The 23,652-nt window shown below is 40.7% G+C and overlaps 1 protein-coding gene across 7 annotated transcripts in view; it reads right to left on the bottom strand.

The window, feature by feature from the left end:
* The window catches only part of cacnb2a (calcium channel, voltage-dependent, beta 2a), a 138,461-nt gene that overhangs the window by 34,062 nt on the left and 80,747 nt on the right, over positions 1-23,652 (bottom strand). For all 7 annotated transcript variants that reach the window (XM_049483196.1, XM_049483198.1, XM_049483197.1 and 4 more), the window contains one exon: positions 18,692-18,811. In XM_049483196.1, coding sequence (XP_049339153.1) covers positions 18,692-18,811 — 120 coding nt within the window. The remainder of the gene's footprint in view (positions 1-18,691; positions 18,812-23,652) is intronic.

The following is a 23,652-nucleotide window of genomic DNA, read 5'->3' as shown; positions in this document are numbered from 1 at the left end:
GATTACTGCAGAACATCAGAGTTGGTCAGTAATCTGATGAATTTCGGTAATCTGAAAATGTGAGTTTGCATAAGTCAGACAATAATCAGCCAAAAATCTCACGGAAAAAGAACAAGAAAAGGCACAAAAATCAATCAAGACCCAAAACCCAAATCATGCCACACCTTTATTTGAACACATTAAGCTGTAATATAAACAGAAATAATCTAATGTACTTTTTACAAAAGTTTTTTTGTCATCATCTTAAGTGTGCTTAAGTGTGCACTTGAATCTTGAACTTTTTCACTTTTTTTCTCACTTCACAACCACAAACTCAAATGTGTTATAGTGCTAAACCAACAAAAGCTTGCGCATGATTGTAAAGTGAAATAAAAAAATTATACAAAAATCTTTAAAAAGCGCAAAAGTATTCAGCCCCCTTTACTCTAAATAAACCCTCTAAATAAAATCCAGTGCCTTCAGAAGTCACTTAATTAGTTAATAGAGCCCAGCTGTGTGTAATTTAGTCCCAGTTAAGTTACAGCTGTTCTGTAAAGGCCTCAGTGATTTGTTAGACAACACTAGATTAGTGAACAAACAGCATCACCAGACAGGTCAGAGACAAAGTTGTGGAGAAGTTTAAAGCAGGGTTAGGTTATAAAAACACATCCCAAGCTTTAAGCATTCCAAGGAGTGCTGCATATATCCTCATCCTGATGTATCAGAACCGAGTCGCTGCGTTTTCCTCCGAGCGCGCTGGCTGCTCGGCAATGCTGCATCAGCAGCAGCTCGAAAAAGAAGCGGTGGCTGACTTCACATGTATCGAAAGAAGCATGTGTTGATCTTCATCCTCCTGGTGTTGGGGCATTACTAGTGATAGGGGGAGTCCTAATGTGGGTTGGGTAATTGGCCGTGTAAATATGTTTTCAGTTATTCTTCGAAAAATATGACAAAATAATATCATTACTTACTTTTTTCCAACTTTATTCCAAAGTAACATTAAACCCAACTTTCACAAATGAGAATTACTACCTTTTAGTGCAGCAATATATATGTAATCAAATGAAAACAGATGAGGTAGATCCAGTAGCTAGTTTTTTCAAAAGAACAATGCATCTCCATTGTTCAGCTCTCGTGAGTTTATTAATGTAAAGCATGTCGCAAACTGGCGTGTCCCGTGCTTTTTGCAAGATTACGTTATTATTACTTATACAAACCGAGTTTATGCAAAGTGACCACGCCAATACATTTCATCGTAGCCTACTTTATATATTCGCATGAATAATTGATGAAATTAATGCAGAAACGATATTTATCGTTCACATGATATTTATCGTCATATCGCACAGCACTAGCACACTGATTGGTTTATTTCACATTACGCACAAAACACACTCATGATTAATTAGTAGAAATAGTACGACAGGCCCTGAATCCAGCTGCACAATCCGCAATTGACCACTGCGCGATGGATTACTAAAATAGGGCCTTCATGATCAATGCCATAACATAACTTTTGAAAGTTATGCAAATCTACTAAACTTATTTATCACAAAACTATGTTTGCAGAATGTTGATGTTTTTAAATGTTTGGAGTAAAGTATCTGTAGGTGTGAGGCTCAGTGAAGAACTATGCTTGGATGATCTTAAAGACCATGCACAGGCTGTAATCTGAGAGTAATTTGGATCATAGAAGCAGAATGTGTGTGCGTAATGGTGAGAGAGAAAGCACAGGCCCAGAAATAAACAGGTAAAGATTTATCCATCTTTCTATTTCTCTCAACACCACCCCCCCCAGAGCTCCTCTAAGGGTTCTGACTTACACAGCTCACTGAATCAATCAATAGAGGAGCTGAAATCCCAGCGCTCCAATGTTTTTGGATGACTTAAGAGGCACAAGGGCAGAAATCTCATCATTGTTCCAATGTATTACGCATTTCTGAGAAAGAGGGGATTTCAGAACTACAAACGATTTAAAAATAGCTCGACAAGCTGACAAGGAATTAGACAAAGTGACATAAAACTACAGTAATCTGTAGGACCATGCATTGGACAGGGATGATGGTATTGGCCGTTTTAATTTGAACATGTGGAGTAAAGCTAGGTAGTAAAGGCTTAATGTCAAAGAATGCTGGACAGATTTAATTCATTTCGAACACAAGTTCAGAATAACAGTGAAAGTTCTTAGCAAATTTATTCATATTTATTCATATTTATTCATTGAACGTCTTCACATTTCTTCACCTTACAACCACAAATTTAACTACATTTTATTGAGATTTTAAGTGATAGATCAACAAAAAGTAGCATATAAATTTGAAGTGAAATAAAATGATTGAATGTTTGAAATGCTTTAATCAAATAAAAATCTGAAAAGTGGGACCTGCAATAGTATTCAGCCCCCTTTACTCTGAAACCCCTAAATAAACTCCAGTGCAATCAACTGCCTTTCAGAAATCAGTTAATTAGTTAGTTAGGTAATTAGTCCAGCTGTGTGTAATTTAGCCTCAGTATAAATACACCTATACTTTGATAATTTGAAGGGTCTCAGTGGTTTGTTAGAGACCATAGAACTCACCAGACAGTCCAGAGATGAAGTTGTGATGTTTAAAGCTTTGAACATCAATGCAAACCAACTGCAACCCTACCAATACACGACCCATGGTCACTCTGGAGGAGCTGCAGAAATCCACAGCTCAGGTGGGGGAATCTGTCCACAGGACAACTATAAGTCCTTCAATTTCACAAATCTGGCTTTTATAAAAGCATTGTGGAAAGAACGATATAAGAAGTGCTGTTTGCATTTTGCCACAAGCCATGTAAGGGACACAGCAAATTAAGTTATATACAGGGCAATTTTGGACAAAAACCTGTTGGAGGCTAAAAAAGCTTGAGACTGGGAAGGAGATTCACCTTCCAGCAAGACAATGACCCTAAACATACAGCCAGAGCTACAGTGGAATGGTTTAGATCAAACAATATTCATGTGTTAGAATGACCCCCAGTCAAAGTCCTGACCAAAATCCCGTTGAGCTTTTGTGGCAAGACATGAAAACTGCTGTTCAGAGATGTGCTTTTCATCCAACCTGGCTGAGCTTCAACTGTTTTATTAAGAAGAATGGGCAAAAATTTCAGTCTGCAGATCCACAGACTCAAAATACTTGCAGCTGTGATTACAGCAAAAAGTGTCTCAACTAAGAACAGATAAAGAGGGGCTTAATACTTTTACACATCACACTTTTCAGATTTTTATTTAATTAACATTTTGAAAATCATGTATCATTTTCATTCTATTTCACAATTATGTGCTAATTTGTGTTGGTCTATCACTTAAAATCTCAATAAAATACCCAATTGTTTTGTATTTTTTTTTATAGTTTATGGTTGTAAGGTGACACAATGTAAAAAAAAAAGTTCAAAGTGGTAAAAAAAAAAAAAAAAGCCATTGTATAGAACAAGTGCAGCGATTTTCAGATTCTGATTTTTAAAAAATTAGGCTGAATGATCTTAGCTCTTAGAAAAAAAACAGGGGAGAGATAGAGGGAGAGTGGTGGTGCGTCCAGGACAGAGATGAAGCTCTACTGAATTAATTTCATGGATCTTGGGCCTACAGTCGAGTTATTAAGCCTTATAATTCAGTAGCCTCATTGTAAATTATTCAGTATCTTCTATAAAAGATTCATTATTCCTCTATGAAGCTAATAAAAGAGGTACGGAGTAATGAGAGTGAGGAACTGAAGGTGGATCATTGTACAGATGATTCTTTTGGTTTAAGGTTAAAAATGTCATGATCCTGTGTTTTCAGGAGCAGCAGGTTGTGCTGGAATCTGGCCCTTAGTTCCCTGTCCCTGCTGTAGGCCTGTGGAGGACATTAGTGGGCAGGTCCTTGTTAGGACTGTCCTAGGAAGACTCCTTTTCAGTAAGCTATTTGTTGCACATATGGAACAGTCTAATAAGACTTCATGGTTACATCATGCAGAAAACGTCATGTGGAAAAACAGTGTAGCACAAAGCTTGTGTCCTTTTTTAATTTCTTTACAGATTAGATTAGAATTATAACAATTTAACACTAATTTTCTTTGTTTTCTGACATTTTTGCACCTTGTTTTTACATGCTTTTTTTTCCTCTCCTTCACTCTCATTGTATGAACTCAATTAATTTTGGATAAGTGAGGGCCTTGAAGGATACATTAGCTGCATCCTGAAAATTGCACATGCTTGTGTAGCTAGTGTAGATCTTCAATAGGACTGCTTACTGCTTTTTTATTTCTTTACAGAAATAAATAAAACAAATATGGTATTTTAAAATGATAAAAAGCTCAGTTTTCTGCCATTTTCAACTATGTTGTTTGTGGTGCAGGTTATTTTCTTAATAAATTAACCCTTGTGTGGTGTTCGGGTTAAAAAAAGAGTAGCACTTTTTGAAAGAAATGTAACATAAGAAAGGTAAAGTGCAAATATTAACCATGTAAGCTGTTTATATTTCTTGCAATTTAGGTGAAGCAAGCATGTGTAAAGCATGTGTAAAATTGCTTAATTTTGCTGAATTAAATACAAGTAACAAAGTCAACGAGTAACAAAAATATGAACACCACAGAGTTAACAGTATTGAGCAAAAGTTTTAGGCACCTGTGGGAATTTCAGTAAAGAAAAAGCTTCTTATCTGTGAAGCAAGTGTTTAATAACTCAGTAAAACACTAAAAATACAATAAATACAAACAGCAATTTTACAAAAAGCAGAGCTTTTACAGCACCGTTTTCCTTAAAACAGCTCCTAATCTCTCCTCATCTGAGTTTAATAGAGTTATTTCTAGTTTTTATCATATCAACACCTGGTTTGGTAAATTGGTAAATGTGGTATATAAGGTGAGGTGCTGACGGAACTGAACATAATATACACATGCTGGCTCAGGAGCATCCAGGAGAAATCTGGAACTACACTTTGTTCTTCAGCTTGGCTCACAGGATATAACATACTTAGTTAAAAATGAGAAATCTTTGTAATGTTTTACTGTATGTATGTTTATTTGCCTCTGTTTAAATCATATGTGGTGCTTTTTTAAGGTAAAAACACTTATACTGCTGAGATAAATGGATTAGTGTAATTTGCTTTGGTGCCTAAAACTTTTGCACAGGACTAAACATGCACAGAAAATTGCAGATAGCCGTAGATATGTAAGTTCATTTCTTAAAACTGTCCTTGATTATAAGCTGCATAACTTTGGAACAACTTTCTATGACATAGCGGCCCTATTTTAGCAATCTATAGGTGAGCCAGCAACCGTATGCACAATGCTGCTTGATTTAGGACGCGTCAGTGTGTGTTGCCAAGTCTTGTATGTCTTGCCCAAAAGGCATAAACTAATTCTCATAATAAATCATGGGTGTGTTTTGGGCAATACTGAAATAAACCAATCAGCGTGTTATTTGCTATTCCCTTTAAGAGCCAGGTGCACTCAGACTTTGGCGGATTGGTATCTTAATGTGGCAGGGCTTCTGCACTTCTCAGCAGAGTGACATGACCTGCACGTTCATGCTGTGAACCCCGCATGAATCAAGTATACTCCTGTGTTGACCCTGCGTAGCTAAGATAGCAATGAACGTCTGATGGGTGACTCTTCTCAGGGTTTTAATCGGTCAGTGGCGCACCTGTGTTTTCCAATGCCGAGACAACGTGGGATGTAAGACAGCTATTAGCACATGACATGCCTTGCCCAGAATCTAAAATACATTACTTTTGTCCATATAGTGTAGTTGATATCCTTTACATTAAAATATGCATTAGCTGGATTAGTCCCTATTGTGATGCACTGAATCCATTTTATTGTCCCTAACATTCTGAACTGTGCAAGTCTGTATAAAATCCCTTCCAGTCTGCTTTCCATTTCTACAAAGTTCAGCCTAAACCCTTATTGCATTCATTTTGAGATGAAAAAAAGCAGTCCATCAAATTGATATAACTCAAATGCTAAACTCATTTCCAAAATGTATATTAACTAGGGCTGTTAAATGATAAATCACAATTTACTGTGATTAATCGTTATTGCATTCTGTCACAATTCTACTTACTTAAATAGTTATTTAGAGGCCTCGACAATATACTGTATAGTAAATATAGAATATCGTTAAAATAATATATCACTTAGTATATATATATATATATATATATATATACTAAGTGATATATTATTTTAACGATATTCTATATTTACTATACAGTATATTGTTTTTTTTTACTAGTAAATAACTAGTATATCTGTATATATATATATATATATATATATATATATATATGTATATATATATGTATATATATATATACATATATATATATATATATATGTATATATATACACGTATATATATATATATATATATATATATATATATATATACATATATATATATATATATATATATATATATATATATATATATATATATATATGTATATATATATATATATATATATACAGATATACTAGTTATTTACTAGTAAAAAAAACAGCATGCTGTGTTTTGGTGTTAAAGAAATACTAAGAAAGGCTTAAACATTGTACTTGCTTGGTTGCCAAACAAGTGGGTTTTTACATCACTCCCAGTCTGCTGGCTAAATGTTTAAATCCTTTAACTCTTAATCTCCAGAAAATATTTAATGTTTAGAAAATGTAGGGAGTGCTTAGTCTTGCTGCATGACCCACCTTCTCTGGCCCAGGAACACCAAAGCAGTCATGATACTCCCTCCACCATGTTTCAAATTTTGAAATGTTGAATTTTTTTTCTTTCACCAAACATAACACTTTTCGTTTAAACCAAAAAGTTCTATTTATCTACGTGATCTTTAGCAAACTGCAGATGAGCAACAATGTTCTTTTTGGAGAACAGTGTATTTCTCCTTCCAGCCCTGCCTTACACATCATTATTGTTTGGTCTTCTCCTGATGGTGGAAACCTGATAATGAACATTAACACTAGCCAATGTGAGAGAGGCCTTCATTTGCTCAGAAGTTACCCTAATTGCCATCTTTATATGATTTTCATTATAATATGTATTGCCATTTATCTTGGCATTTTAGTATCTTAGCATAATTAGTTTTTTTGGCATACCTCCTAGTCTTAGTTGCTGTTGTGTACTATAACGTGTTCATATATTTTATTTCTATGACATTAGGTTTGTTTTTTTATTTATATATAGTCTAAATATAGAACTATAACAATGTCTGTCAGTGTGTGCATATATGTGTAAATGAGAGTGAACCTGCAGCAGGGAGGAAACAGCATGGGCTGGGCTCAGTGTCATTAGCATCCACATGACGGCCCCACACACACACACACACACACACCCAGATACACCCAGATACACCAACACACACTTACCGGAATGAATTGTGGGTATGCCAAACAGAGGACACTGTGTCCTCTAATGTTATGGGTGATGGTAGACTGTTCATACATCACTCACACACAAGCACTCTCTCACAAGCACACACACACACACACACACACACAAAGTGTGCGTACACGGACCCACATATCACCTCCTTTCTGCTGGGGATGATTTGTTAAGAATGCTGATGTCAGCTCTTCTTTTTTCCTCTCTTTCTCTTCTCTCTTCTCTGCTCTCTTTACGTGGAGCTCATTCAACATTAATGCCAGTCTCACCCTCACAACACACACACACACACACTCACACACACACTCACACAGACAGCATCTCTGCAGCTAATGGAGTAACACTTACTGAGGGTTAAATAATGTAAAGAGTAATCAGTAAAAGCCTAATGCACATGGCTTTTTATGTCTGTTGTTTTGCTCACTTCTCACTCTCCCTCTCAGTCATTTGCACTCTGTGCACCTGTTCCTTACTGTTATGCAACAGAGGCTTCCAAAATGTATGCAGTATTGACCATGCAGGAACCAAGTCAGTGAGTGTGTGTGTGTGTGTGTGTGCTTGGCAGCAGGAGAACAGGGTAAAGTATAAGTTTAAAGCATTGATTTATTTATTTATTTTAATATCTATTTGTTTCCCATTTTCTTTCAATTTATCTAGGTTAATTGTCCATCCCATTAAGCTGCAACTCAGCTATATATTCCCCATCACCAGTGAACACACGACTCCTTTGATACATGTGAAGTCAGACACAGCCTCTTTTCGAGCTGCTGCTGATGCAGCATTGCTGAGTAGCATCACAGCGCACTCGGAGGAAAGTGCAGCAACTCGGTTCTGATACATCAGCTCACAGATTCCTTGTGCCGATCGACATCACCCTAGCAGTGATAATGGGAAAGAGCGCCATCTACCCACCCAGAGAGAGCAAGGTCAATTATGGGCTCTGGCAGCTGATGGTAGGCTGCATGACCAGGATTCGAACCAGCAATCTCCTGATCATAGTGGCAGCGGTTAGTGATAGTGATAGCTATTCTTTCAGTAAACTCAGTAAATGATTTAGGTACAAATGTAAATCATTTAGTAACAACTGTAAATAATTTACAAAAACTGTAAATAATTCATAAGTACTGAAACAAGTCTAGTACTACAGTTAAATATTTAGTAGCAAAAAATGTGTAATTACTGTAAATTATTAACTAACCCTTATAAATTAATCTTTCATGTACTGCAAATTATTCAGTCGCTACTGTTAATAATTCAGCAACTATTGTAAAGTACTCAGGTGCTGCTGATAACTATTCCGGTACTAATGTAAAATATTCAGTAAATACTGTGAATTATTTAGTTACAATTATGAAACTTATGAATTTAAGATAAACTGAAATGCAGAGATAAAAAGACAAACAAATACAACAGGAACAAGCAGCAGTGCAGACTGAAGCCTGTATAGAGTGTTAATCAGTTCTGAATTAACAAGGTCTTTAGGTATATAATTATGAGGAAATGATAGTAATAATCCAGACCTTTAGCACCCCACACTCCACAAGGTGCTCTGACTTTTTAAAAAGCTCGATTGATGGGTTGTGTGGTGTGTATATGTATCTGTATGCAAATGAAAGTGCATTCTGTGTCTATGTGTGTGTGTGTTGTGTACAGATCCGGCAGTTTGCCCGCAGAAGGTTAATGAGGAGTGTTTTATTCCTGTCTGTGTGTCTATACGCTGGTGGACATCTGGCCTTGCTATGAATATTCATGTGTCCGACACATTTATCAGAAGACATTGATGGCCGTGCTAAATTTAACCCAGGCGGAGGAAAACATCGCTGCAGAGAGAGAGAAGAAAAAAAGGAAAGAGAGATTGATGGCCAGAGAAATAATAAAGCATGAGTGAGGAAAAGTTTGTGTGTGTCAGAGTTGGGATGTGTGTGTGTGTGTGTGTTGGTGTGTGTATGTGTATGAAAAATCGCCTCGCTCTGAACACCTGCCTCATTTTGCCTCTCGGAGAGCAGAGCTTTCTAAAAATGAAAGAAGCTGCACACGACCTGAGGTAACCCTGGAGCTGTATCTAAAATTCAGCAGCAGCCAGACACCTCCTGGCAACAGTGTGTATGTGTGTGTCTTAAAAAGAGAGAGACAGAGAGAGAAAGACAGAAACAGAGAAACAGAGAAGAAGAGACAGAGGGAGACACAGAGGCTACATTCAAACTGTAGGAAAATGTGGCCCAAGTCCAATCTTTCTTCTGATGTTACACAGATATATTGTCTGTGTGTGTTAGAGTGAATGGCAAATAACTCAAGTTACTTTCATATGTGATATTGAAATCCAATATACAGCTCTGAAAAACAAATTAAGAGACATTCAGTTTCTGAATCAGTTTCTCTGATTTTGCTATTAATAGCCATATGATAGTTAAATGAATATAGTTTTATTCTATAAACTACAGACAATATTTCTCCCAAATTCCAAATAAAAAAATGTTATTTAGAGGATTAATTTGCAGAAAATTTGAAATGGCTGAAATAACAAAAAAGATGCAGAGCTTTCAGACCTCAAATAATGCAAAGAAAACAAGTTCATATTCATAAAGTTTTAAGAGTTCAGAAATCAAACATCGATGAAATAACCCTGGTTTCTAAACACAGTTTTCATGCATCTTGTCATGTTCTCTCCACCAGTCTTACACTGTCATGTCTTAGCCCTGTCTCATGTCTCTGTGTGTTTTCCTCACGTGACCTGTGCTCCCCTGTGTCTCCTGTCTCAGTACTTTTCCACCTGTGTCTCATTTGTAGCTCCGCCCCTTCCCCAGGTGTTTCTAATTATAGTGTGTTTTATGTTACTATGAATAGCCCTCCTCTGCCACCTTGTCCTCCGTCGGTCTTTGCACTAACCTCTGTTGTTTTGTCTCTCTGTGTTTCTCCGCGTTTCTATAACCCTAGCTCCGTGTTTATTCCTAGTTTGTTTCCTGTGCTCCTTATTTCTCTGTTTATCTCCAGTTTATGTTTCCAGTCCCTTGTTTATTTCCGTTAACTCCTTGTATTTAACCCTGCTTTGTGTTTATTAGTTTATTCCCTTGTATTTATTTCCCTGCCCTGTTTGGTTTGTTTATTTTTATTATATTCTCTAGTTTGTTTTAGTTCTCTGGTTCCTCTCGTTTGTTTTCTGGTTATTTTCAGACATTTAGTTTTTTTCCCTAGTTCATTGTATATATCTCCCTGTTCCGTGTTTTAGTGTTTACTTGTTTCTTTGTTACTTGTTATTTATTTATTAAATTATTATTTATTGATTTCACCCTACCTGCACTTGTGTCCGCCTCCTCGTCTCCCTGCCTGGGTCAATCGTGACAGAAAGACCGACCTTAACATGGACACAGCAGGTTCTGCCTGGACTGGCACCAGGATGGCGATTCGCCGCACTCCAGGCGGGATCCCGGCGCAGGAAACCTCGAGGCCTCATGGACGCCGCAGGCCTCGGGGTAAGCGTTCTAAGGGGTCCCGCCAGCTGGAAAAAGACCCCTTTTTTGGGGAGGATTTTCTTGGGGGGGCGATAAGGGTTGGCGCGGTGAGCCTCGGTCCTCACCCTGGACTGCGCGGAGCCTACGAGGACCAGAGGCGGGTCAAGCGCGACCCATGGGACTTTCTCGGGTGCGCTCCCAGCAGCTCCGAAGAAGAGGAGGAGCTCTACCCCGCACCGGCCCGTGCTCCATTACCGTTCCCCTCAGGGGCGGTGCTCTACCCGGCTCTCGGCCGCACAGCTCCAGAGGCCGTCCCGACTCCCGTCCGTTCCCCTGCGGCCAAGGCTCTCTTCTCACCGGCGGTTCCAGTGATAGCTTCCCCAGTGGCTAAGGCGTTAGCTTCCCCAGCGCCTCCAAAGCTAGCTCCTCCCGCGGCCAAGACACTCTCCTCTCCAGCGGCAAAGGCACACTCTGTGACTTCCGCGGCGGCTGTGAAACCGCGCTCCGTGACTATCGCGGTGGCAGCCGAACCGCGCTCCGAGACATCCGCGATGGCAGTCGAACCGCGCTCCGTGTTCCCTGCGGTTGCTGCCGAACTGCGCTACAGGACCTCCCACTCGGCGAGCCAGCCGCGAGCAGAGACTTTCCCCGCGCTTAACTCAGCCGGAGAGAGTAAAAATCCAGTCCGGGTCTTTGCGGCAACCGCAGCCTTGAGCCCCACAGCTGCAGCGCCAGCCCCTCAGACTGAGGAGCTGGCTTTCATGGCGGCTGCAAAGCTGGATTCCGCCGCGGCAACCCAGCCATGCTTTGGGACTATCTCCGCGGCCACTCAGCCGCGCTCTGGAACTCTCTCCGCGCCGGACTTTACCGGCGGCCCCGCGCTGTCTGCCTCTACAGATCTGCCACTGCAGATCCAGTCCGGGTTTTTGATCTTCCCGCGGCCTCAAGCCCCGCTGCTGCTCTCTACGCGCCCAGCTCTGAAATTCTCTCAGCTGCTGAGCCACGCCCCCGGACTCCTGCCGTGTCTGCAGAAGCTGCTCAAGCCTCCGTGTCTGCAGAAGCTGCTCAAGCCTCCGTCTCTGCTCCAGCTGTTCAAGCCTCCGTGTCTGCTCCAGCTGTTCAAGCCTCCGTGTCTGCTCCAGCTGTTCAAGCCTCCGTGTCTGCTCCAGCTGTTCAAGCCTCCGTGTCAGCTCCCGCTGCCCGAGTCGCCGCGCCGCCAGCACCAGCTCCCGCTGCCCGAGTCGCCGCGCCGCCAGCACCAGCTCCCGCTGCCCGAGTCGCCGCGCCGCCAGCACCAGCTCCCGCTGCCCGAGTCGCCGCGCCGCCAGCACCAGCTCCCGCTGCCAGAGTCGCCGCGCCGACAGCACCAGCTCCCACTGCCCGAGTCGCCACCCCACCGGTTCCTGCTCCCAGAACTTTGTTTGGCTCCAGGGCCCCAGGACCCAGGCAGGCACAGAGGCCCCCGGACTTTCACTCCAGAACTGTGCCCAGGCTGGCTCCTTGGACTTCCCCACAGACTTTTGCCAGTCCTGGGCACCCATGTTTTTGGTCCCTGTGTCTCTCCCTGTCTTGGTCCCCGTGTCTGTGTTTGTTCCGGTTCCTGTCCCTGGTCCCTGTCCCAGTCACTGTGTTTGTTTCTGTCCCTGTTAATGTCCTCGTCCCTGTTCCCATGTCTAGTCCCGTCCAGTCTCCGTCTCCTGTCCAGTTCCCCGTCCAGTCTCCGTGCCCTGTCCAGTCTCCGTCCCCTGTCCAGTTCCCCGTCCAGTCTCCGTCTCCTGTCCAGTTTCCCGTCCAGTCTCCGTCTCCTGTCCAGTTTCCCGTCCAGTCTCCGTCTCCTGTCCAGTTCCCCGTCCAGTCTCCGTCTCCTGTTCAGTCTCCCGTCCAGTCTTTGTCCTCTGTCCTGTCTCCGTTTCAGTCCCCGGTCCTGACTCCTGTTTTCCCCGGCCTCTCCCTGCCGCCAGCCCCCAGGGTTCGTTTTTACGCGCCTCGGGAGCTGCGCGTTTAGGGGGAGGCTTCTGTCATGTCTTAGCCCTGTCTCATGTCTCTGTGTGTTTTCCTCACGTGACCTGTGCTCCCCTGTGTCTCCTGTCTCAGTACTTTTCCACCTGTGTCTCATTTGTAGCTCCGCCCCTTCCCCAGGTGTTTCTAATTATAGTGTGTTTTATGTTACTATGAATAGCCCTCCTCTGCCACCTTGTCCTCTGTCGGTCTTTGCACTAACCTCTGTTGTTTTGTCTCTCTGTGTTTCTCCGCGTTTCTATAACCCTAGCTCCGTGTTTATTCCTAGTTTGTTTCCTGTGCTCCTTATTTCTCTGTTTATCTCCAGTTTATGTTTCCAGTCCCTTGTTTATTTCCGTTAACTCCTTGTATTTAACCCTGCTTTGTGTTTATTAGTTTATTCCCTTGTATTTATTTCCCTGCCCTGTTTGGTTTGTTTATTTTTATTATATTCTCTAGTTTGTTTTAGTTCTCTGGTTCCTCTCGTTTGTTTTCTGGTTATTTTCAGACATTTAGTTTTTTTCCCTAGTTCATTGTATATATCTCCCTGTTCCGTGTTTTAGTGTTTACTTGTTTCTTTGTTACTTGTTATTTATTTATTAAATTATTATTTATTGATTTCACCCTACCTGCACTTGTGTCCGCCTCCTCGTCTCCCTGCCTGGGTCAATCGTGACATACACACTGCTTTTGGATAACTTTATGCCACTATTGGTGCAAAAATTCAAGCGGTTCAGACATTTTAGACAGTCAAGACTTTTCTAAAGAAATTGCTAAATGCAGTCAAAAAGGTTAAAAGTAAAGTTCAAAGATATCAAAGACATAAACCAAAAAAGTGGTCATATTAAAAAGTAGGCAAATATTTGTGCGCTTCCTTTCATAGGAAGGTTCAAAGCTATGTCAGCCTCTGGAACTCCTCAATTGCCCCTGTGATTCTGACATGAATGAAACCGTGAAGTGTGGAGCGTTGGTCTTTTACGCATGTGGGTCAATTAAATAGTGCAAACTGTCCAAACTAATGTGAGATATGGGTCACATTAAAATAATTGTGTGAACAGCTTAAAGAAAACAAACAAAAAATGGATTTGGCCCACCATCAGGTGGTGTGTGTACGTAGCCATGTACAGAGAGATACAGACTGAAAAAGCAATACAAAAACAGTGACAAAATAAAGGAGAGAGAGAGAGAAAGACACAAGAAGAGACACAGAAAAGAAGTAAAAGATAGAAAAAAGTTATATTATTTGTGTCCTTTCTTTCATAGCAAGGTTCAAAGCTATATCTGCCTCTGAAACTCCTCAATTGCCCTGTGAATCTGCCATGGATGAAACCGAACTTTCAAGTGAAGCGCTGGTCTTTTACAAATGATGGTTTTTGTGACTGAGGAAAAGAAGAGACAGAAAGACAGAGACAGAAAGTCTGAGAAAGAAAAAGATTAAGAGACAAAAGAGACAGAAAAACGGTGAAAAGAGCAGAAAAACAAAAAGAGAGAAATAAACAAATAAAAAGTGAGAAAGAAAGAGAGAAGAGGGAGAGACGGAAAGAGAAAATAAGAGTTGACAAAAAGGCAAGAGGAGAAAGACCGATGAGGAAAATGTGTGTGTATGAGAGAGAGAGAGAGAGAGAGAGGGATAGATATAGATAGTGAGTGAGAGAGAGAGAGAGAGAGATTAGATGCATGGGTGATGTGATTTGTGTGGCTGTCTGTTTATGAGAAAGTAAAGCGAGTGATCCAAAGATGAAGCGACAGTGCATCGCTACTCATGTAGAACACACTGCCACTGTAGTTATAGGTCTTTACAAATTAGCACACACACACACACACACACACACACACACACTCACACACACTCACACACACTCACACACACTCACACACACTCACACACACTCACACACACACACACACACACACACGCACAGAGATCATTCACAGGCTATTTTTACTGCGCCTCTATCATAACCACAGACTGGGCTAATCCATTACAGCTTATCTGAACCCAACTTATCTGTTTTAATTAGAGAGAGAGAGAGAGAGAGAGAGAGAGAAAGAGAGAAAAAGAGAGAGAGAGAGAGAGAGAGAGAGAGATGGTAACTTTGTGTAACTTTATAGCAGTCTCAGTGTTTAGTTCTGGACTGCTTCCTTTTAAAACGCAGAACACTAACAGAGATACAAACACATCATTAAAACTAAACCAGAAATTAAATAATTTGGTACACAGGTATGGGAAGTATATTTTCAACCCCAACAACACTGTACCACTCTACCACATGCCAGGAAACCAACAATTTAAACTAAAGAGATGTATGCTGATAAATATCAGATGAGCTCTCTGTTTATATTTCTAAACATGTTTGTAAAAATGTGATTGTGTGCTAATTTCAGTAAATTCAAAAAGTGTAAAACTGTAAATCTTGGATACAATATATACACAAATAAGTGAATATACACTATACTGTATGTTCAAATGTTTGTGGACATCCCTTCTATTGAATTTCTTCATGTACTTTTGGTTGCACGCATTGCTGACACAGGTGTGGGTTAGAGGGGTATAAAGCTACAAGTCTCAAGTCTCACATGTCATGCTATGGATTTTGACTCACAGATCTGTTTTTTGGATCAGAATGTAAAAAAAAAATGTTCATTAAGTTCTATCGTAATGTTTTTTGATGATCTTTGCGGCTGCTCTTGAGGATACTTTCAAAGTTCTTGAAATGTTTCAGACTGACTGACCTTCATCTCTTAAAATATTTTTGAGTAGATTAGAACATTACTCAAGTAGAGCTGTTCACTGTACACCAACTCTACCTCTTCACAACTTTACAACTGATGCTCTCAAACAAATTAAGAGAACAAGAAATTCAAGTAATTAACTCTTGTCAAGTTCAGCACAGCTGTTAACTGAAAGCCATTCCAGGTGACTCTACCTCATAAATCTAACTGAGAGAATCCAGCCTAGATGTGCAAAACTGTCATCTAAGCTAAGCTAAGCTAAGCACTCTAAGGAGAAGCAGGATGCAGAAGAGCACACGCCTCCTCCGACACGTGTGAAGTCAATCACCCCTTTTTTTGAGCTGCTGCTGATGAATCATCGCCTGAGCAGGTAGCGCGCTCGGAGGAAAGCACAGCGGCCAGGTTCCGATTCATCCACTCACAGACGCCTCGTGCCGCCCAGCGCCACCTTAGGTGTGATGGGGAGAGCGCACCATCTACCCACCCCAGAGGGAGCAGAGCCAATTTTGCTCCCTCTAAGCACCGGCAGCTGATGGCAAAGCTGCATGAGTGGGGATTCGAACCTGCGACCTCCAGCTCATAGTGGCAGCGCTTTAGACCGCTGGACCACTCGGCGCCCTCTCTCCCATTATTTTTATAAACTTCTGACCACAACTGTAGGCATGTGACTCAATCTTTATAAAAATCTTCACTAGTCACTTTAGTCATTGTTAGATGACATTCTTCACACGTTAAAAATACAAATGCAAGATTCAAGATACATCACATGATTAACTAAGACATGTAGCACATTTAAATTTTAGACTAAAATGTCTTGGCCCCAGAATGAAAGGGTTAATAAGCTGATGACCTACAATCCGAAGTGCAGCGGTGAACACTGTTCCAGAAAAACCAACAAACTTGCCTTAAAAAGTCACTGCGCCTCACTCTGCCTCTCAGGTCACAGTCTCCACTCTGCTCCGCTCTCTGAGACTAGATAGGAAATTCTGACTGACACATTTGGGATAGATAAAGAAAGCGAGATTTTCTAGCCAGAGCGTTTTTGGGACTCCAAATTCAGATCATCTCCTCCTTGTTCTGTCCTTGCATGCACACTTTTATATTTTTTAAGCTTCTTACCTAAAAAATACAAATATACTATACGGACAAAATTAAGCATTTTTATTTATTTTTTTTCTAAAATGAAGGGTATTAAATGGGCCATATTATACCTCTTATAACACAAGTTAAAAGAGTTCTATGGGCGATACAAAACATATTCATGAAGTTTTTGGCACAAAAAAAAACTCACATTAAGAAATAAAGAGATCTCACCAGCTCTACTCTTGCCAGTTTCATTCTATTTTAGAATGTGCCATTTAAGGGCTCTGCCACTTTTATGCAAATACTTTAAGCTGTTGTTGGCCACATCATGCATATGCTGACTGTTTACAACATAGTAATGTTAGCTCGTTCTAAAAGGTAAAACATGAACAGGCTAGTTCATGCTTTACTGTGGGAGAAGCACAATACTCATTACTTAAATCTTCCTAATCTGCTAACTAGCCACAGACAGTAGGTACAGATCCCTCCATCAGAGAAAGTCTGCTGGCTAATCCTGTTTTGCACTGTCTGAGGTTCTTAACTTGCACTGGGTGACGCTCTTGTGAGGGTTGACGGGTGAGGGATGGTGACAGGGTGGTTCTATGAAGACTGTCTCTACTGTCTTGGAAAAAGTTTCTACTAGATTTTGGAGCATTGCTGTGAGGATTTGATTGCATTAAGAGATGGAAGTGCTAGTGAGGTCAAGATTGCATTGTTAGATGACCACGATAGTCAACCCTTACTCCAAAACTCATCTTAAAGGTGCAAAACGAGTCAGATAAAGACAGTCTTTGGGCATTTTCATATTCAAAAGTCTGAATCACAGTCTGCACCAAGGTTCATGTTTTTGTTACATTGTGTACATTTGATTTGGTTAGTTTTGGTTTCACTCTTGTAGTTCAGTAAACAGATTGAATAACTTTATTACATCATATCATCGTCAGCTAAATGGACAGAGTCTCATACTTCATATTAAATGGTTTGTAAAATGTTGATTAGAAGTTCAGTAAACTCCTTTGCCAGGTGTTTTGATGAATTCTAGCTCTTTGTCAGAATCAGACTTTTCTTCATGTCTCCGCTTTCACACTGCAGCGGAATGAGTGTAAAAGATTACCGTCAGATTCCTTTTATTTCAGGTTATAAATAAAGATTAATCTACTGGTAAAGTAAATACATGAATTCCCAGTCTAGGCATTTGTATCCATAGTGTTGCGTGATGCGTCTGCACACCAAGGGCAGTCAGATTTTGGCACAACACTCGTTTAACTTTTAATACGCTTAAAGAGTGATTCAACTTAATGTAACTGGTCTTAAAGTCTTAACCATCTAGAAAAGTGCTTTCACATTGTAGTCGAACCAGATCTTGGTTCAGTAGATATGACCACTGATTGGACCAAACTCTGGTTTCTTGGTCCAGACCATGGTTCTTAACCCTTTTCACATATTCTTTTTTGGTTTGCACCAAACTGAAAAGTCAGAAAGTCTAGACCAAAGTAGGTGTGAAAAAAAAAAAAAAAAAAACGTATTTACCATACTTGGACCATTGTTGGACAGAAATGCAATTAGGCCTCCATTAAGGGATAGATTAACGGTTAATGGCCTTGTGTAAAGGTCCGACAATGGCAGCTTGCTGAAACTGGGTTTTGAACACAGCATTTCCATTGCTCCAGAGCTCTACACAGCACAGCCTTATACTAATTTAGCCCATGTCTGGCAGTGGACGTGGAATGATGCCAACAGGTTCACATTTATCTGCTCCACAGAGTCCTATTCTATTGGCAATACATCTCTAGAAGGACTAGACAAGCTGTACAATTGCACATCTGCGTCACCAATGCATGGTACTTACAGAAGCTGAATGCATTAGTTTAAATGTGTGTAGATATGGCGGAACAAATCAGACAGACAAACAGATGCAGAAAGATAGTGAGAGACACACAGACATGTGTCTAGATATAAAGACAGAGGAAGACAGAAGAAGACAGAGCATCCCTGTGCAAACCCAGATACAGTATAGACAGACAGGTGTTCAGTCAGACAGGTGAATGAAGGCAGACCTTGGCTTTCTCTAGCTGAGCCTGGGCCTGTCTCTCAGCCTCTCTGCGCAGAGCCTCTTTATCCTCCTCCAGAGACACATCCGAGTCAGACGGTCGACTGGTGTATGAGTCTGCCGAACCCTATGGAGAGAGCAGAGGGACACACTTCATTAAAACACTGCGTTCATTCAGCAGACTGTAAACAGTACAGTCCAACTCAGTACAGTGCAATGTGCAATTCATTACAACACACTGGTAAACCACTGATGAGACATGGCTTGTTGGGCTTTTTATTAGGTTGATTCATCCAAACAACCACAGAAACTCATATGGAACATCTGAGAGAAGTCAGAATGCTCACAGAACACAGTATAATGTAAAATGACTGGGTTTATTTGCTCATGCAGCTATCTGATTATTTGTATTGCAGAGGTAAAATGTTATATCACATGACAGAAAAAAAATAAACCACTATGCCACTATGTTCAGACACCCCTGGTCAAAATGTCTCACTGTGACAAGTGAGTAGAAGTATGAAGAAGAAGGCAGAAAGTTAAAGATGAAATATTCTTTTCATATCATAACAATCTTTTTTTTTGTTCAACCTAAAAAAAGTACAACAGAAATTGCAGAATTTAATGGAAAGAACCCCTTTCCAACTGTAAGGCACAGGTTGCATCAAGTTTTTGGTGGCCAATGGCACTAGGAACATTTCACACAGACACACTGTCTGTGTGATAAAGGTGATAAAGCTTAAGTTGAAAAGAAATCTAATCTAAATCTAAATCTATCTTAAACATATGTATTTTTACAGGCGCACTTAAAATCCTTTAATTTTCCCAAAAAACATCAGTACATCGTACCATCTGGGGTGCCTTATGTATGAATTTTACCAGTCAGGTTGTAAGGAGTACAGGAGTTATACAGGAGTTACAGTAAAGTTTCTCCAGTGCTGAGGCTGGAGCAGTATTAGCATTAGTCACTAACTGCAACGCTAGCTCTTTCTCCATTCGGAGGTGAGCATATCAGACTGTAATCTGTGTGTTTACCGTGTTAAAAGAAGCTACGTGGGACGAACCACTAGCTGATAGCACCCTGTCTTACCGGAACACTCAGGGTTCCTCAGTGTAGCGCTGTTGGGCAGAAATTACTAGTGCTAAGCACTGCTGAGATTGTGCTAAGATCTGATTTGACTTTGATCTTAATGGTTCACATTCACAAATGTAAGTGACCTGTATCTGTGTGTAATGTGGACTGTAAATCTGTCCCTGAAACGCCTCACACGCGCACATTAATACATGTATAAACGTCGGCTTCTTCACCATCAACCAAAAATGTCATATTTGAGAGGCGAATATTTATAAAGCTGAAATGGATGCGTTTAAAAAAAAAAATCAGATTTGGCACGTGTACACAGCCATAAAAAGCCATGTTGAGCAAAAAATCTGATTTGAGTCACTTCAGCCTGGTAATGTGAATGTAGCCTGGGCTTACTGTAAATAAACATAAGCTCTTTACTCACCCAATTAAATGGTTTCAAGAGAAAAATTGTGTAGACATTCAGGGCTTGTTGGACTTTGAAAGAATTATTATTTTTATTATTACAGGTTCGTTTATATTGGCGCCCCCAGCAGCGAGTCCTGCTGAATTAGAAGGGAAACATGGCGACACTGTTATTCCTTACTAGTGTTGCTTAAAATGCGCCTTATAATACTGTGCGCCCTGTAGTCCGTAAAAATACTGTACCTCAAAATCCACAATCAACTAACTACCTCAAGAGACAGAAGCTAAATGTTTTGCCATGGTTCTTATTGTCCCCCAACCTAAAAAAAAAACATTGTCTTAAATCTGTGGACAGACCAAAAAAGACCCACTATATTCGTAATTCACACTAACCAACAATTTGATTAGGGCTGCACTTGTTTTCTGAATTGCGCATGCCTCTGTACAGTACTGTACAGCCCTACACACCACCCTGTATATAATCTGCAGTAGATCTCAGACTTTGCAGAACATCACAGTGGTTACAGACTCAGACTCTACACTTTTACCCTGAAGGGACAGAAGCTCAGATATTAGCCTGGACTCGAGACAAGCATGAGGACTGGCAGCGAGCGTGAACGTCGTGTCTGAATGAATTGTGGCACATGTGAATGAAGTGTGATTGAGTTTATCCATGTTCTACCAACTGTCACTGTGCCCTGCAGCAAGGCACCAGGTGTGCAGCAACGTTCCATATACTCCTTGTCCTTGTGAGTCTGTTATGATGGAAAGAATGACAAGCTCTGATCCCTGATCAAGACATTTAACCCTGGGCTGCTCTGAATTGGCCTTTGCTGCCTTTAAGAAGCCTCATGTTCTACTGGGCGCAGTGGGCATCTTGAGCAAACAGGTTTCTATGATAAACAGGTCCACGCCTCTTATGAGCAGCACCACAGAGATGCCAATTTTTATGGTGACACAGTGGCAAGGAAAAACTCCCTTTAAGAGGAAAAAACCTTAGAAGAAACCAAGACTCAGTCAGAGGAACCCATCCTACTCGGGTTGACCAGCTCAGTACAATCAAATAACAAACAAATATCATAACAAAACAGTACAGAGTACTTAAAGGGGACATGAAACACTTCAAGTATTTAGTATAATTCACAAGATGTATTTTCACTCTAACAAATCTGATAAGTTTAACAGCTGTCAGTGAAACAGAATTAAAATAATAACCAATCTAAATCTCATTTAAGTAAGTAATCTCAAGTACGGGCAGCGCCATCTTGTCTCAGCGCTGAAAGTGACGTCACGAGGTTGGTTCTCGGACGCCTCACTACTACACTGTGTTCCAAATTATTATGCAAATAATATTTTCTCAGATTTTCCAAAATTACCTATATGAATTGCAGTCATTGTAATTTTCTAGTCATCGACTATTAGAGTACAATTGAAAGGTTTTTGAACAAACTGCCAATGATAACAGTATATTTAAAAAAAAATAAAACACTCAAAATGCACTCAAAATGCATGTTCCAAATTATTATGCACAGCAGAGTTTTCAACCTTTTTATTTTTATAAAGAACAAAAAATTGGTCATTTATGAAATTATAAGCATTAGCAGGTTATTACAAACTGAAATCAAACAGTTTTCCAGTCAAAACTTTATTCTAGGAGATGTTACAATTGCACATAGGACCCCTTGTTCGAAAGGATCTTCTGAACTCTCTTGTCCATTGAATTTGTCAGATTTTGGGTGGTATCTGCTTAAATTGTTTTGCATGCGGACAGAATACCCTCCCAGAGCTGTTGCTTAGATGTGAACTGCTTCCCGCATCATAGACACTCCTTTTGATGATGCTCCAGAGGTTCTCAATAGGGTTGAGGTCAGGGGAGCATGGCGGCCACACCATAAGTTTGTCCCCTTTTATGCCCACAGCAGCCAGAGATGCAGATGTGTTCTTTGCAGCATGAGACGGTGCATTATCATGCATGAAAATGATCTTGCTGCGGAATGCACGATTCTTCTTCTTGAACCATGGCAGGAAGTGCTGTTTGAGAAACTTCACATACATTATGGAGGTCATCTTTACCCCTTCAGGGATCCTAAAGGGCCCGACAATCTCTCTCCCCATGATTCCAGCCCAAAACATTACTCCACCTCCTCCTTTTTGGAGCCATAGCCTTTTTTGCATGGGGTGTCCATCAACCAGCCATCCACCACTCCATCCATCTGGACCATCAAGTGTTGCACGGCACTCATCGGTGAAAAAAACAGTTTTGAAGTCAGTCTTCATGTATTGTTTGGCCCACTGGAGCCATTTCTGATTGTGTGCATTGGGTAGAGGAGGTCGACAGGATGGAAGGACCCTGCATCTTGTTATTCGGGGGATGTTGGAGGCACCAGCAGCTTCAAAAACTTGTCTGCTGCAATGACAAGGCATTTTTGCAGCTGCTCTTTTAACTTGACAGAATTGCCTGTTGGAAAGAGTCCTCAATTTTCCTTTATCAGCACGCACACGTGTGTGCTCTAAATCAGCTACATACTTCTTGATTGTGCGATGATCACAATGAAGTGTCTTGGCAATGTTGATTTTAGTCATGCCTTGACCTAAACACTCCACAATTTGTTGCTTCTCAGCAGCCGACACATCCTTTTTCTTTCCCATTTTGGCTGAAAATGTAGGCTGCTTAATAATGTGGGACAGCCTTCTTAAGTAGTCTTGCCTTTAATTGGACACACCTGCCAAACTAATTAGCACAGGTGTCTGCAATTGCTTTCAGTGATATAAAGAGCCCTGACACACATCACCATCGATGAGTTTAACTGACAAACAAAAAAAATCTTACCTTATCACTCCTAAACACTTTTTGCATAATAATTTGGAACACAGTGTATAACCTATGAGCCTACAGTAACTTTAGTTCCTCAATTAATAATAAAAGCCAAACCAAAAATCGTTGCAAAGCGATGCAACACGTTTGTATTGCCCCTGGGTGTAGTAATACTGGGAGTAGTGAAATTTAATAGTGTGAGGAATGAGAAAAATTCACTTTCACTTTCATATCTCGCCTCTAAAGCAGACAGCTGTTCTTCAGCGGGGGCTCGCAGCTCTGAAGCGTGAGAATCCTCCGGTTAGCTGCAATGCTAGGGGTTAGGAGCGAGCACTTTCTAGACCAGGACTATATGAAGGAGAGGGTTTTGAGTCAGGAGCTTTAGTGCCGGATAAATAAGCTGAAATCCGAGACTTTTTTCCTCTGATCAGCTGGGATGTACAGACTGTCCGACTGAGTAACATCACTATGAGAGCAGCAGCTGTACGAGCCGCAGAGAACGAGCCAAACAACGCGCTCATCCAGCAGAGCAGCGAGAGGTATTAACGTTAACTTACCGACAGCTCAGATAAACTGACAGTTTAAAGATAACATAGCTACCGTTAGCTACTTATCTAGCTATCTTACCATAGTTAGACAACGCTCGCTAACTAGCTAACGCTAA

The sequence above is a fragment of the Astyanax mexicanus genome, chromosome 8, assembly GCF_023375975.1.
Source record: "Astyanax mexicanus isolate ESR-SI-001 chromosome 8, AstMex3_surface, whole genome shotgun sequence".
Taxonomy (NCBI): Eukaryota; Metazoa; Chordata; class Actinopteri; order Characiformes; family Acestrorhamphidae; genus Astyanax; species Astyanax mexicanus.
The sequence above is the reverse complement of the archived record's forward strand: the minus strand, read 5'-3'. Positions and strand labels throughout refer to the sequence as shown.